This window comes from Molothrus aeneus, chromosome 18 (genome assembly GCF_037042795.1).
Source record: "Molothrus aeneus isolate 106 chromosome 18, BPBGC_Maene_1.0, whole genome shotgun sequence".
NCBI classification, from domain to species: Eukaryota; Metazoa; Chordata; class Aves; order Passeriformes; family Icteridae; genus Molothrus; species Molothrus aeneus.
The window spans coordinates 10,278,108-10,291,901 of NC_089663.1; the positions used below are offsets into that span (position 1 = coordinate 10,278,108).

At 55.9% G+C, this 13,794-nt stretch overlaps 1 protein-coding gene across 6 annotated transcripts; it reads left to right on the top strand.

Annotated features, from left to right (window-relative positions):
- The first annotated feature begins 672 nt into the window (after nt 1-672).
- CMKLR1 (chemerin chemokine-like receptor 1) lies at nt 673-11,272 on the top strand. Of its 6 annotated transcripts, XM_066562455.1 has the most exons (4): nt 2,333-2,399; nt 3,605-3,714; nt 7,462-7,552; nt 7,990-11,272. In XM_066562455.1, exon 4 carries the CDS (start codon nt 8,069-8,071, stop codon nt 9,155-9,157), a length of 1,089 nt encoding a protein of 362 aa, XP_066418552.1. In that variant the 5' UTR covers nt 2,333-2,399; nt 3,605-3,714; nt 7,462-7,552; nt 7,990-8,068; the 3' UTR covers nt 9,158-11,272. The 6 variants fall into 6 exon arrangements, with proteins under 6 accessions (XP_066418550.1, XP_066418557.1, XP_066418551.1 ...); XM_066562453.1 differs by lacking the exons at nt 2,333-2,399; nt 3,605-3,714 and adding an exon at nt 673-904; XM_066562460.1 differs by lacking the exon at nt 3,605-3,714 and having other exon boundaries at nt 2,287-2,399; nt 7,987-11,272.
- The last annotated feature ends 2,522 nt before the right edge of the window (nt 11,273-13,794 follow it).

Sequence of the window (13,794 nt, forward strand, 5' to 3'; positions counted from 1 at the left end):
ATTTTCCCAGTGCCACATCAAGCCCGGGGTTATCCAAACCTCCTGCTCTGTGTGGGTGGGGGTTGTGCTGCTCAGTGCTCCCAGTCTGGGGGTCTGCCCCAAAAACCTCTTATTTATCCCCCTGAGCCCCATCCCTGCATCCGGCCTTTCCCACCCCTCCCACCCAGGAGACCCTGGAGCCTCTCCCAGCCCCTCTGTGGCCCCCAAAGAACTTTTCTTGCAGGTGTCAGAGGGGCTGGGGGGTGACAGAGCTGCCACCACAGAGCCTCAGCGGGCTGGGGGGGCTGCCTGGAGGCAGCTGCAGCATCCTGGTGGTAATGAAATCCATCGGGAAAAGCAGCCCCTGAGCAGCAGGAGCGGCGTTTGGGAGCCAGATTTTGCCTGAAGGGGAAGTGACTCAACGTCTTGGAAGGAGTTGGGGGCGGTGGGGGGAGCAGAGGACAGCGGTTGACCCAGGGTGGGGACAGCACAGCCGGGGGGGGCTGGCAGCCACCTGCCTCCCGTTGTGCTCCCGGCTGGAGCAGCATCCCCGCGGGGCGCCCTGGGCTCCGTTATCCCTCCGTGGGACGGCCCGGGGGGCGGCACAGGAAAGGAGGCCCCTCGGGAAGCAGCTTTGTTGCTTCCTCACGCTGGGTTGTGATCCAGGCCAGCGTTCCCAGCTCCCGCCGTCACACCCTCTCCCAGCTGTTGCCTCGCCGAGCATCGCGGGCGCTGCCAAGAAAACCTTTGGTGATGGATGCAACTCCCTCCCCGCTCCCTTAAAACCGGCGGGGAGCGGCACCGTGCCTGTGTCTGTCCCGGCACGCCGGGATCCGCCTGGGAATGGGATCCCGCTGGCACCCAGGGCGCCCCCAGCTCGTCCTGCCCAGCGCGGAGCAGCGGGACAGCGTTGGCACCGCACGAGGTATCGGGAAATGTCACTCGGTGGGGACACCGGGGGCGCAGAAGGGACGGGATGTGGTGGCAGAGCGATGGGGCAGATCCGTCCTGTGCCGGGTCCCTGTTTCTCATGGTTTTTATAATTTTGGGCTGCATTTCCCACTGTCCTGAGGCAGCTCCTCTGCACCTGGGGACCCGCCACAGGTTCCTCAAGTGTGGAATATCCCGGAGCTGCCACCCCATCCCGGGGGTCCTGGGATTAAAGGGACACCAGGGAGCCGGTGACGAGTCCCCAGCCTGGTTCCACAGTGGGGTTGGCACAGTGAACCCTGCCCGGTTCACGCTTCTGGGGCTTCTCCTTTCCCCGTAGCAGCCCCACGAACCGGCACATCAGCATTTTTTCAGCCCTGATTCAGCTCGGGGATGTTGCGACACAGAGTTGTGCAAAGCTGGCAGTGCCTCCGATTCCTCTTTTTGGGCTCTCACGGGAGCTGCTCGGCGTGGGACGGGGTCAATGTCCCCACGCCACGGGACCTGGGGGCCTCGAGCTCCCTCCCACCTGCCACCACTCCCTGCTGGCATCACCTCCTGTCCCCTGCTCACACGTGGGTGCTGCTTTCCCAGCTCTGAGGGAGCCGGGATTTGTCCCCTGGAAAACTGGTGGATCTTGGTGACACGGAGCAGGTGGGGGCTCTGCTGGAAGAGCCAGCACGGTGCAGCTTTTGCTCCAGGTGTTTTTTATCTCACTCTGGATGAGCTGTCCCGGCTCAGAGCAGGGATTTGTGTCCAGGGCTCGGCTGGTTCTGAGCTGCACCGTGGATGCCTCTGGCAATTTCCAGCTCCTGGCAGGCACAGGGTTGAGGTCAGGATGGTTGGGGACAGCCCTTGGCTGGTGGCCCTCTCTTTGGGGGTACAAACCATTCCAGGCTGATTTCCTCACCGGGAATGCACTGTGGGATGGGCAGGACCTGATGAGCAGCTTCTCTTCTTCCCTGCACCCCAGGAATGGCTTTGGGTCCCCCCTCTCCTGTGTGTGTGAGGCCAGGAGCCTCCCAGGAGCAGGGCATGGATTTGGGGTGCCTGGGGAGCAGGAATGAGGGGCAGCCAGGGTGGAGGAGCCCGAGGGGACCCTCTGAGGGTACCCAAACCCTTCCCAAAGGCTCCCAGGAGATTCCCAAGCCACTGTGGGCAGCCGTGGTGGACGGGACGTGTCACTGCTGCCACATCCCCTTCTGTGTCCAGCCAAACTCTGCAAACCCAACATCCTCCCCCAGAGCTTCCCCCTTCCCCCTGCAGCTCTGCTGAGGCCAGCAGCTGGTTTATTTTCCTCATCCTCCCATCCCATGTGCTTCTCCTCGGGATGAGAAGGCTCGGCAATATCCGTGTCAGCTCCAGCTGGATGCCAAAGCCACGAGCCCAGGGTGGTTCCCATGCCAGCCCTAACGGGGCCGTAGGAGAAGCAGAGGTGTCTGATCCAACCTCTAAATGCTGAAAATTCCCTGGGGATTTATCCAGCTCAGGTAAACACCTCTGGGTTTATATATATTTGTTAATTTGTATTTTTTATAGGGATTTGGGAGGAAGGGTTTGCTGGAGATTTGCAACCAGTTGAGGTTTTTTGCTGCCCTGTTGTTATACAGTGGGTTTGGGATCCCCACTGTCCTTCACCCCAAACCCCCTAATTTTCCCTAAAATCCCAACCTCTTTTGGAAACTGGGCTTTGCAGCCTGCAGGATGGGAAAAAGCACAGAAGGGAGAGGAGCTGGCAGTGCATTTGGGGGGGGTTGATGCCCTGACAGTGTGGCAGTGTCCCCTGGCTGGGGACAGGGAGAACAGGGTGGCTTTTCTTCGCTGTGCTGATCAGCATTCAGCTGGGGACACAGAGCACAGCTGGGAGGATGCTCCCTGGATCCAGGGTGACTTCCTCACTCGAGGGGGGGCTAAGCCTGCTGTCCCCAGCCATGTCACGTCCCCTGAGGGGTCACGTCCCTCCTGCAGCCCTATTTCTGTTTTCTTGGGTTTCTTTCCCTTTGTATGCCCCGAATCCAGAGCGATGTCCCCAAGGTTTTGTCCCCTGACAAGGCCCAAGCCATGGTTAGGGACAGCACAGCTGCACATCACTCCCCTGTAGCAGGGAGGATGCTCTGAAAAAGGGAGGTTTTATTGTCTTTTTATTGCCTGAGAAGCGCCAGGAGAAAACCTTGGATTATTAGAGGAGAGCAGAGGAGATGAAAGAACTTTCATTATCTTTGAAGCCAAGTCATTTTAGGCAGCTCAGAAGTACAAACTGCCCTGTTTCAAGGAAATCTTTGCCTGTGTAGGTGCAAACGCCCAAAATTTTCCCCTTTAATCCTCAAACCTTCCCAAGAACAGAAGGGATGGAGCAAAAGGCCAGGATTTTACCAACGGGGTGGCTCTTTCAACACTTGGTGCCAGAGAAGGCCGGGTTCCTCTGCCAGAGTTTCACCCTGGGAGGGGCCTTCCCTGACCCAAATTTTGAGGTTAAACCCCTTTTTCTGGCAGGATTGGGGTGCTTTCCCCATGGGGGTGACCCCACACCGTGGCCAGAAGGATCTGTGGGATCCATCCCATCCTATCCTGCTCAGCCTGGCTGGCTGTGCCCAGATAAACACTGACTCATGTTTTTCTGTCCCACCCTGGGCACAGCAGCTTTTTTAAGGCTGCCTTTTCCAGCTATTCCCTTTTTCCTGTGCCGTTCACACAGGCGTGGTGCAGCCTCAGGGATGAAGGATCAGGCTGGGGATGCCCGAGGCTGCTGGATAGGGGGGTCCCAGATCCAGGATGGAGAACTGGGATGTGTCTGAGTGGATGCAGGTAGGGATTAAGCTTCCCACTGCCCTCTGTGCCTCAGTTTCTCCCTTAACTGTGCTTCCTCCCTTTGCTCTGGGGGTCTCCAGGTGTTGGGGGAGGTTTGGGAGAATTTCCAGCCTGGATCCTCGCTGTCAGGAGCTCATTCTCAGCCTGCTGCTGCTTCTCCCATGGCATCCCACGTCCCTGTGCCCTTCCCAGCCTGCTGGAGTGGGACACAGGGGTCAGGGGTGGTGGCAGGGCTGGAATCACAGCCAGGAGCAGCTTTTGGGCAGGCTGGAGCTCAGGGTTTGGAGGTTTGAGCTCCCTTTTGATGGGGTGGTGGTCGATTTACACCCAGGAATGGGGGCTTCATCCCGGGCGTCCCAGTGGGGAGTGGGATGCTGGGCAGCCTCATCCCTGTGGCATCTGTTGCCATGGCAATCACCTGCTAAAATAAAGGGGGATTGGAGCTGGGTACCCAGAGCTGCTTTGCCATTTGGTGCCTTGCTCCCTGAGATTCCTGGGAGCTGGATCCCTGCGGGGATGTCCCTCCTGTGTAACCCCGGGCTGGAAGTACGTGGGGATTGATGGGGTGGCCTCAGGTGCCAGCTTGGAACGGGGTTTCCATCCACTTTCCCTGGGGCATGGGATGCCATGGAATTCTCAGGGATGCTGGGATCCAGCCCTCAGAGCTGATCCCACGGAACCGGGACCAGCACCTGTCACATGTGCCCAGGGACATCCCTGCCCTCCAGGGACATCCAGGACTGTGGCAGGGCTCGGCGGGGTCTGGCCCCAGCAGCTCCAGAGGGACGTGAAGGTCCCATTTGACCCCCAGCCCTTCCCAGAGCTGAGCTCCGAACATCTGCCGGCAATTCCCCTCTCCCGGGGGCTGTGCCGGAGCTGCCCGCGCCTCCCACGCCCGGAGGAAGCGGGTTTGGGGTTTGGGGTGCGCTGGGACCTCGGAAACCTCGGTGGGAAGAGGAGAGGGAAGTGCTCCAAGGAAGGAAAGGCAGAGCAGCTGCCGGGGAGGAGGCGGCAGCAGGGCGGGCACGGACCCGGCTGATCCCGGGGGATTTGGTTGTCCCGTGACGGGGATGAGAATTTTTTAGGGGGGACAAACGCCGACCCGAGGGCTCCCCCAGTTTCCCCAGTGCTGCAGGGCCAGCCCTGGCAGGTCCCAGCCCGGATTCATTTCATGATATACATCAAAGCGTGATGCACTTTGACAGCTCAGGCAGGATCTGATGTACTCCAAAGCTGCTCTGCTGGTTTGATTTAATTTAATTTGATTTGATTTGATTAGGTTCTATCAGTTCTCCTCAACCTGCCCCACTAAAAGCCTGGCCCGGCGGGCAGGAGGCGGTGCTGGCAGCCTGCCCATCCCTATGAATTCCTGGAGCGGGGCTCTGGCACCGCCCTGCCCGCTGGGATGCGCTGGGATCCGCTGCCCGAGCATCCCCTGCCCTCCCCGTGTCCGATCCCGCCGCCTTTCCCCGCTCACATCCGTGCCCCGCCCGTCTGCCTCGGCCAGGGCAGAGTTTTTTCGCCCAGAAAAGCTGGATTTGAACATTTTCTGCCGTTCTCTCGGTTTCCTGTTGCCTTCCCAAGAACAACATCCCTGACCTCATCCTCCCCCGGTATGTGCCGGGATGCTGCCGGTGCTCGAGCCGCCCGTCGGGAATCCCACCCGGCCTTCCCTGGGTACCAAGACAAACACAGCTGCGGGAATGACGGAGAAAAGGCTATTTTGGGTAAATCCTCTGCTCCTTTTTGTTGAGGTAGGAGGACAAAGATTAATAGATTGAAGGGAGAACAGTGGTTTTGGCTTGAGCAGGGAATTTGCAGCCCGGAGAGGAGCGATGAAACACTCTTAGTATTATGTGGCTTTTTTTTTTTTTTTTCGTTTTTCCTCCCAGACTTTGGAGTTGGTTTTTTTTGCTGTGAGAAATGAGGAGGCTTCATGCAGCTGCCCCTGATATTCTCCATTTTTGGGAGAATTTTGGAGAGGCAGATGGGAGTTTGCTGGGTGATTTTCCCGCAGGTCTGGGCTCCTGGTGCCCATCTGGAATGTTCATGGTGGGATTGGCCTGCTGCTCCTGTGGAGTTTGGGATTGCTCCCTGGAAACAAACCCATCCTCTGCCAAATCCCACAGGGAAGCAGAGTCCTGGTGTTCCCATTGCTCTCTGCCATCCTCACCCCGGCTCTCTGGGAACAGAGACCAATCCCTGCCCAACCTGGCAGGGCAAAATTAACAGAGAATTCAGATAAATAATCCAATAAAATGAGCTTTGGAATGAGCTGAAAGTCATCAGGCCCAGCAATTAAAAATAATACTAAAGGGAGGATTTTACATTAAAAACATGGAAGTGGACACAGTGGGAGGAGGAGTGGGAATTTCTCCTGTCCCTCTGGAGCAGGGGCTGAATGTGGGGTAAGAGTGAGGGGTGGGAGTGTCTCACTTGCCCCATGGATGACACCACAGTGGAAAAGGTGAAAAGGTGGCTGTGGAGCAAGTCCAGGGAGCTTTGGGGTTCTCTGGATGGTGGGAGGTGGGGATGGGATTGGGATATGATGCAATGGGGTGTGGTGCAATGGGAGGCAGTGAAGTGGGATGGGATATGAGGCAATGGGGTGGGGTGGGATGGATATGGGGTTCTGGTCTCCCCCACCTTTCTGGAGCTCTGCCTTTGGGAAGGGGATGACCTGAAACCCCTGTTCCGTAAAGCAATGCCTCGTTAATCACCATTAACATCTCTGCGAGAGTCAGTTCTGCTGATTCTGTTCCTTCCACCGGATCATTGACTTCAATTCATCTCTGTGGCCATCGAGCTTTTCCTGGGACGAGGCCTCTCCCCAGCTCCAGCTCATTCCCAAACTTTGCACTCGACCCTCGTTTGTTCTGGCTGCTTATCGTGCCCAGGAGCTCGGCCAGGGGGAGGTGACAGGGTGGGATTTCACCCCTGGCTGGGGACTCTGCAGCAGCAATGGCAGGAAGGAACAGCAGGAAAAGCCCAGGGAGAAACAATAGCTCCCAGCACAAACACCATGGGAATTTCAAAGCCGGGCTGGCGGGAGGGTGAGGCTCAGGGACCTTTGGGGTGAAATTCCTCGGGAACAGGGAGGGTCCTTGGACGTCCCCACGTCCCTCCTGTGAGGACATTTCCCGGTGGGATGCTCTGTGCTTCTTGTCAGCATTTGGGGATTTTGGTTTTAACCCCCCTGACTCGGGTAGGGGATTTTATATCCTGGATTCTCATAGGGGAGAGGTTGAACCCCCTCAATCCAGGCTCTGGAGCATGGAGTCTGATACTGGCAGGTGATGCTGCTGGTTTACCACAATTAACATATTTAAACATACAGGGCATCAACTGAATCAGGAAAACAACCCTGTGGGATTGCAGGGTACAAAATAGATCGTGCAGACAATGTGCACCTTATTTATACCTTGAATTAATTATTATTTAATTATGAGTAACCTGTGGTTGATTGTTCGGTTCTTTGTGTGCACCTGAGCATGCTGCTCATGTTGGGTGCTTGTACAGAGAGGACAGGATGGGATTTCTGTCCTGGGTTATCCCAAAAGCTGCTGGGGTCATGGCAGGACCCCACCTTCCCCAGACTGGAGGCGAGGAGGGTCCCAGGCCGGCACAGTCCCCAGAGGGAGGCTGCACAGGGTTAATTGTTGCCACACCCTGATTGGGTTTCCTCCCTTAACCCCACATCCGGAGGTGAGTGGCCCTTCTTTGATCCTGGCTTTAATGTTACAGCTCACGCCTTAGGCCGGTGTGGAGGGAGCTGCCGCTGTGCCCTGGGACACTGAAGTGCCACCTGTCCCCCATCCCGACAGAGAGGAGAGAGGTGAGAGGGGGCCTGGTGTCAGTGGGGTGCTTCCCTTTGGGTTTTCAGTCCGATTCAGTACAAAAAAAAAAAAAAAAAAAAAAAAAAAAGAGAGCCATAATATGTTGCAGATTGGAAAGTCAGAGCTGTTGATGAGCTGTTAATGAGCATTATCCCGGTTTTCCCCCTGGAAGTAGGCGGGCAATCAACGTTTTCTGCAGGATGAGGCTGCAGCCACATCCTGGTGGAGCTGAGGGACTGAATCACGTCCTGATGTCTCACGGATGGGGGTGGAAATCAGGGAGGAGCTGTGGGAGCATCTTGTTCGGGACCAGCGGGGTTCTCATGGGATCCCCCATTCCAGTGTTTGTCCTTTTGCTCCCTGTCCCCGGTTCCCACACGTGTTGGGGGCCATTGTCCCTCCCGCTCTCCTCACTCACCAAGTGTTTGCTCAGCAGGGGAAGATCCCTGGCTGCAGATCCCAGCATCCCAACTCCCCAGGATCACACGGACCAGCTGCTGCTGCTCCCACGGACAATGGCACTTCCCAACCTGTCCGATTACCTGGACGGCCTCAACAATAACTACAGCGACTACCCCGACTACACCTACGAGGACACGGGCAGCGTGTGGGCAGACCCGGCCCACGACCCCAAGGACATCACCAGGATCCTGTCCGTCATCATCTACAGCGTGTCCTGCGTGCTGGGCATCCTGGGCAACGGCCTCGTCATCGCCATCATCACCCTGAAGATGAAGAAGTCGGTGAACGCCGTCTGGTTTCTCAACCTGGCCGTGGCCGACTTCCTCTTCAACATCTTCCTGCCCATCAACATCGCCTACACGGCCATGAGCTACCACTGGATCTTCGGCACGGTCATGTGCAAGCTCAACTCCTTCCTCCTCATCCTCAACATGTACACCAGCGTCCTGCTGCTCACCACCATCAGCTTCGACCGCTACGTGTCCGTGGTGTTCCCGGTGTGGTCGCAGAACCACCGCTCCACCAACCTGGCCTACGGGGTTTGTGTGGTCATCTGGACCCTGGGCATCGTCATGAGCTGCCCCTCGCTCGTCTTCCGGGACACGGCGCAGACCCGGAGCTCCGTGATTTGTTTCAGCAACTTCTCCCTCTCCAGGAATAAATCCTACGCAGGGCTGGCTCTGGCCAGGCACCGCACCGTGAACATCACCAGGTTCCTGGCCGGCTACATCCTCCCCATCACCATCATCACCTTCTGCTACGTCGCCATCGTCTTCAACCTGCGCCGCAACCGCCTGGCCAAGTCCAAGAAGCCCTTCAAGATCATTGTCACCATCATTGTCACCTTCTTCCTCTGCTGGAGCCCCTACCACCTGCTGAACCTGCTGGAGACGGTGCCCGACGCGGTGCCCTGGTCTGTGTTTGAGATCTTCATCCCGCTCACCACGGCTCTGGCAGCCTCCAACAGCTGCATGAACCCCGTCCTCTACGTCTTCATGGGCCAGGACTTCAAGAAGTTCAAGGTGACCCTCCTCTCCAGGCTGGTGAACGCCCTCAGCGAGGAGACAGGACACTCCAGCATCGTGCACAGGAGCTTCTCCAAGGTCTCCTCCATGACTGAGAAAGAGACAACAGTTGTGTAAGCTCGGCCTGCAGGAGGGACAGAATCCCCTGGTGCTGGCACTGTGATGGTGACCAGCCCTGGTGTGGTCCAGCATTGTCCAGCACTGTCCTACAGCCCATTTTTGACTGGTGTTGCTGCCTGGGGGCTGGCAGGGGATGGAGACCCCCAAAGTATGGAGAAGACACAACCACCCTTGATCTTGTGTGGGATTGCAAAAACCCTTGCACCAAGCTAAGAAAATATTTTTGGGCATTCCCATCCAAACTGTGCATTGTCTGACCCGGGAAGGGCTTTCCTGGTGTTTCCAGAGGCACCGTGGTGGGGTGCAGGGTATAAGGAAGGCATCTCCTGTGTCATGGCCAAACTGGTGACACTGCTCTGTCCCATGTCTGTGTGTGGCTCCTCATGGTAAATTCCTGAGGTATTTTGGTACCGGAACAAGCTGTTTGTGACTTTTTTGGGAAGTGTCCTTAGGAGGGGTTGGATTATCCCACCTCAAAGAACTGGGAAGTCTCAAATGCCTTCTAAGTGATCCAGACCCAGGGCCACCTTCCAGTGTGGGGACTGGGCTCACCCACAGGGTCACCAGCATGGAAAACTGGGAGAAGAAAGAGGGAAAGGTCAATTTGAAACGTGTTTTTAACCCTCCTTTTGGTGGGCACATCCCAGACGGTACATCCTGCAGAAAAGATGGGTGTTTGGGACCAGGAACAGGCCCATGAGCTGGGAATGAGCTTCTGGGGAGGGCCTGCTGTCCCCTCATGCACATCTTGGGACACTCTGGGAATCTCCTGGGGGACTCTGCTGCCACACACCGACCTCTGCAGCGAAGGATGGGCCGAGCCACCACCTCAATCCAGTTTCACACCCAGTTAATTTTGGAGCTCCTTCTCCATTAGAGCTCCTTCAGCACAGCCCTGGTGTCACCCTCATTTATGTGTCACTCCCAGGACAGCAAGGAATCTCTGGAGCTGGAATTAGGGAGCCCCCAGTGGCCCTGGGGATATTTCAGGAGGCCCCTCGGGGGCTTTGTGCAGGTTTTGGCTGTTGAGAATCTGCTCCCAGGTGCCCACAGAGGCCGAAATGTTTATTTATAGCTTTCTTTGGAAATCAGAAAATGGAAAATAAAATGGAGAGACATCCCCCAGGAAAAGGCAGGGAGCTATTTCCAGGCAGCAGATCCTGAAATCCTGTGGCAGGAGAGGGATTTCAGGATTTCAGCATTTCAGGTTTTTAGGATTTCAGGATGCCAGGATTTCAGGATTTCAGGTTTTCAGGACGCCAGGATTTCAGATTTCAGGATTTCAGGATATCAGGATTTCAGATGGATTATCCAGCATCCTCTCCGCCCTGGCACTCCTTGCTGCTCCGCCTTGATCTCGTCACCTCCTCCGGGTGATGGGACACTCAGCACCTGGATTGTCCCTGTGTCTCCAGGGGTTGGGATGCACCCACTTCCCTGGGGAGCACTGCCAAGCCCAGGGCTACTCCCAGCCCCAATCCACAGAGATTTTTCCCCCAAAATCCATGCTGGATCTATACCCGTGGAAGATGCATTGCCTGAGGAGGCAGAAGGGCCTCTCTGGTGGTGGGAGGAGGCTCCTCTTGCTCATTTTCCCCAGTATTTAATTAATATTGCTGGAAGGTTGGATCCTGTTAGGAGTGGGATAGGACAGATGGGATGAATGGGACAGATGGACACACAGGGACACACAGAACTTGCAGAGGATCTGTTTAGGGAGCAGTGGGAATGGGATGTACCCAGAGCCAGCAGCCTCTGGAGCTTTTTGGGCTCAGGGTTTGGAGGAGGCCTGGATGTGGGAGCAGTGGGATGAAGCCTCAAGGACTGGATGCCATCCCACAGCCCCTCAGGCTGGTGCTGGGATGTTCATAATGGATTCAGGATGCTCCTCACTAATTCTGGTGTCTGTTTTTTCCAAGCCCATCTGTTATTGCTCCAAACAGCTTTCCAAAAAAAAGAAACAAACAAAAAAAAAAAAGCAGTGCCTTGGTACTTACCCTGGGGTTAAATCATCCCTGTAATGGCAGCTTGGCAATCCCAAGTATCCCAAACATTTGGGTGCATCTTTGTAGCTGTTTGCTTATTTAATAAAACCTCTGTTTTCCAGACAAATACCTCGATGCGTGGAGTGGAAAGGATGCCAGGGTTTTTCACTGAGCAGTCACTTCCCTGGGTGTACTCCTGAGCCCTGGTGTCCAATTTGGAATTGTGGAAAGAGGGGTGGGGCTTGGGTGGCTGAGGTGGGATCTGAGCCTCTTGGGTGGGCTTTGGGAGATCCCCCATGCATGATCCGAGTGCTCCACCCCAACATCCATTCAGACACCAGTGCTGCTGCTCTGTGCCCTCCTGGTCCTGATTCTCCTCATCCTGACAGGGTCTGGGAAGAAAAGGGAAGAATCCACTGAGTTTTTCCTGCCGGACCCTGTTAGCTTTGAATTAAGCTTCCCAAGGAATATCAGTGATTTCTGTTCCTGTGTCACCCACTGAGACAGGCAGCAAACAGCTCACCCAGGCAGCATTAAAAAAACCACATTTTTATATGTCTATAAAATAGAAGCAGGGAAAAAAAATAACATTCCTCAGAAAACTTCAGCCTCCTCAGCCAGGTTTTTTTTTTCCCATTTTGGCAGAGCGGCAGAGAAATGCAGCTCAGTATTGCCCCAATTCCTCTGATATTCCCAAAATACTGCAGGAGCTGCAGCTCTGGAATCTCCCAGGGTGCTGAGGGTGGATCCTGTCAGCATTCCTCGGGTTTTTTGCAGCGCTGGATATTTTGTTCATGGAGGGGAGGGGGCTGCACTCCCCCAGGGCTTTGGGAAGCTCCAGTATATTAAATCAAGGATCCTTGGATGCATCCAGGTGACCCCAATCCCACCCCTGCGCCGCTCAGCTGGAGACATCCTTAGCTGTTAATTAACAAAGTCCTCTTGATTAACGGCAGCAGGAGGTTAATGACCACGGGCAGCTCCAGGGGAACGTGCACGAACTGGAATTAGCATCCAGGGAAAGGGCTGGGGTGGGGGGAGCTGCAGCTCCAGAGCTGATGGTGCCGGGATCTGCTGCACCTTTTGGGGCAGAAACCGGTGAAATTGGGATGCAGCTGGATTCAGCACCACCACCATCCCATGAAATCTGGAATTAGGGCAGTTGTGGGGATTTTAGGATTTTAGGGTCAGTTCAAGGCTTGTGGTAAAGAAGAACAGCAGGTTTTGGAGATGAGGCACAAATCCCCCATCCCAGAGCCCCCATCCCCAGCTTTGGAGCACCAACCCCTGTCCAGGACCTTTATCCCAAACCCTGGGACCCCAACCTCCAGCCCAGGACCCCCACCCACATCCCTGTGATCCTCACCCCCAGCCCACAGCCTTGGGACCCCCAGTCCCCACCTCCCAATTCCTGTTCCCAGCCATCCCCCCTCTCCCTGCCCCGGGTCCCCCCTGTGCTGTGGGGCTCAGCACCCCCAGACCCCAGGGGTGTTGTTGCAGCCCAATGGGAGCTGTGGCGGGAGTGCCCCTCACCCAGCACATCCCAAACCTGCCCTATTCCCTCTGCTGCTTCCCTGGATTTACCCCCCTCCCACCCCAAACCCAAGGCTGGGTCTCATTTTCTGGGAGAAATTACCCTGGAATAAAACGAACCCTGCTCCTGTGGAATGTGTTACCATCCTTAATGACAGCTCTTTTTCACTTGGCTGTCACGGCCCTAAAATAAAGCTGTGCTTTCCCTCTCCCATAAATCACTGCCTTTATTCCGAGTTGGAATGAAATTTAAAATTAAGGGGTAAAAAAATGGACCAAACATGTTCCCCTCTCCCTTTGCTGGGAGCCAGGCAGGTTGGAGCCAGGTTTAAATTACCCCTGCTGTGTTCAGGCACGTTGTCAGCTGTAAATTTCAGGGGAAATAGGCAAGCTGATACATAAACCTGTTGGTTTTGTCAGGGATGGAGATGGCTGCTCTCAGATTTATGGCCCATCTCCCCATTCTGGGGTTTTTATGGAAGTTCTGCTGCTGCTGAGGGGTGTGTGTGTGTGGGGGGGGGGGTTTCCCTTTTTTTTCTTTTTTTTTTTAACACAGTTTCATGGGATTTAATTTGGGAAGAGGGGGAATTCCTTCTCTCTGAGCCCCCCCCAGCGCTGTTTGCATCATACTGGGGGATTCAGGAAGACCCAAAGGAGCATCCACTCCCTTTGCCAGAAAGGGATCCCAGACCCACACTCGCCATCCCCTCCATCATCGCAGCGTCCAGGGAGCACAAACCCCACCCGGAATCGGGGGAAATGCGGGAGTTTTTGGTGCAGACGCCGTTGCCACGGCAACAGCTGAGAAACCCTTGCAGCCCTGGAGGGAGGAACGCTGCAGCAGGACCGGGAGGCAGGGAAACGCTCCCGGGGTTTCTAGATTGCCAACAATAGATGATTTTTCCTGCAGGAATCCAAGGGTCACGGTCCCCTGAGCCCCACAGCAGGGCAGGGCGGGCTGTGCCCACCCAGGGATGCTCAGGCTGAGTCAAGAGGAAAGATTCCAGCTTCTCAAACCCTCATGGAAAGGCTGAGCGCTGCCTCCCCCGGGCAGCCGGGCGGGCTCTTAAATGTCAGGAGCTTTTCCCAGGAAAATGATGCGGGAGGGGTGGTTGG

Excerpts from the sequence above, each read along its gene's own strand:
- CMKLR1 (XM_066562453.1), top strand. The coding sequence starts at position 8,069 with ATGGCACTTCCCAACCTGTCCGATTACCTGGACGGCCTCAACAATAAC.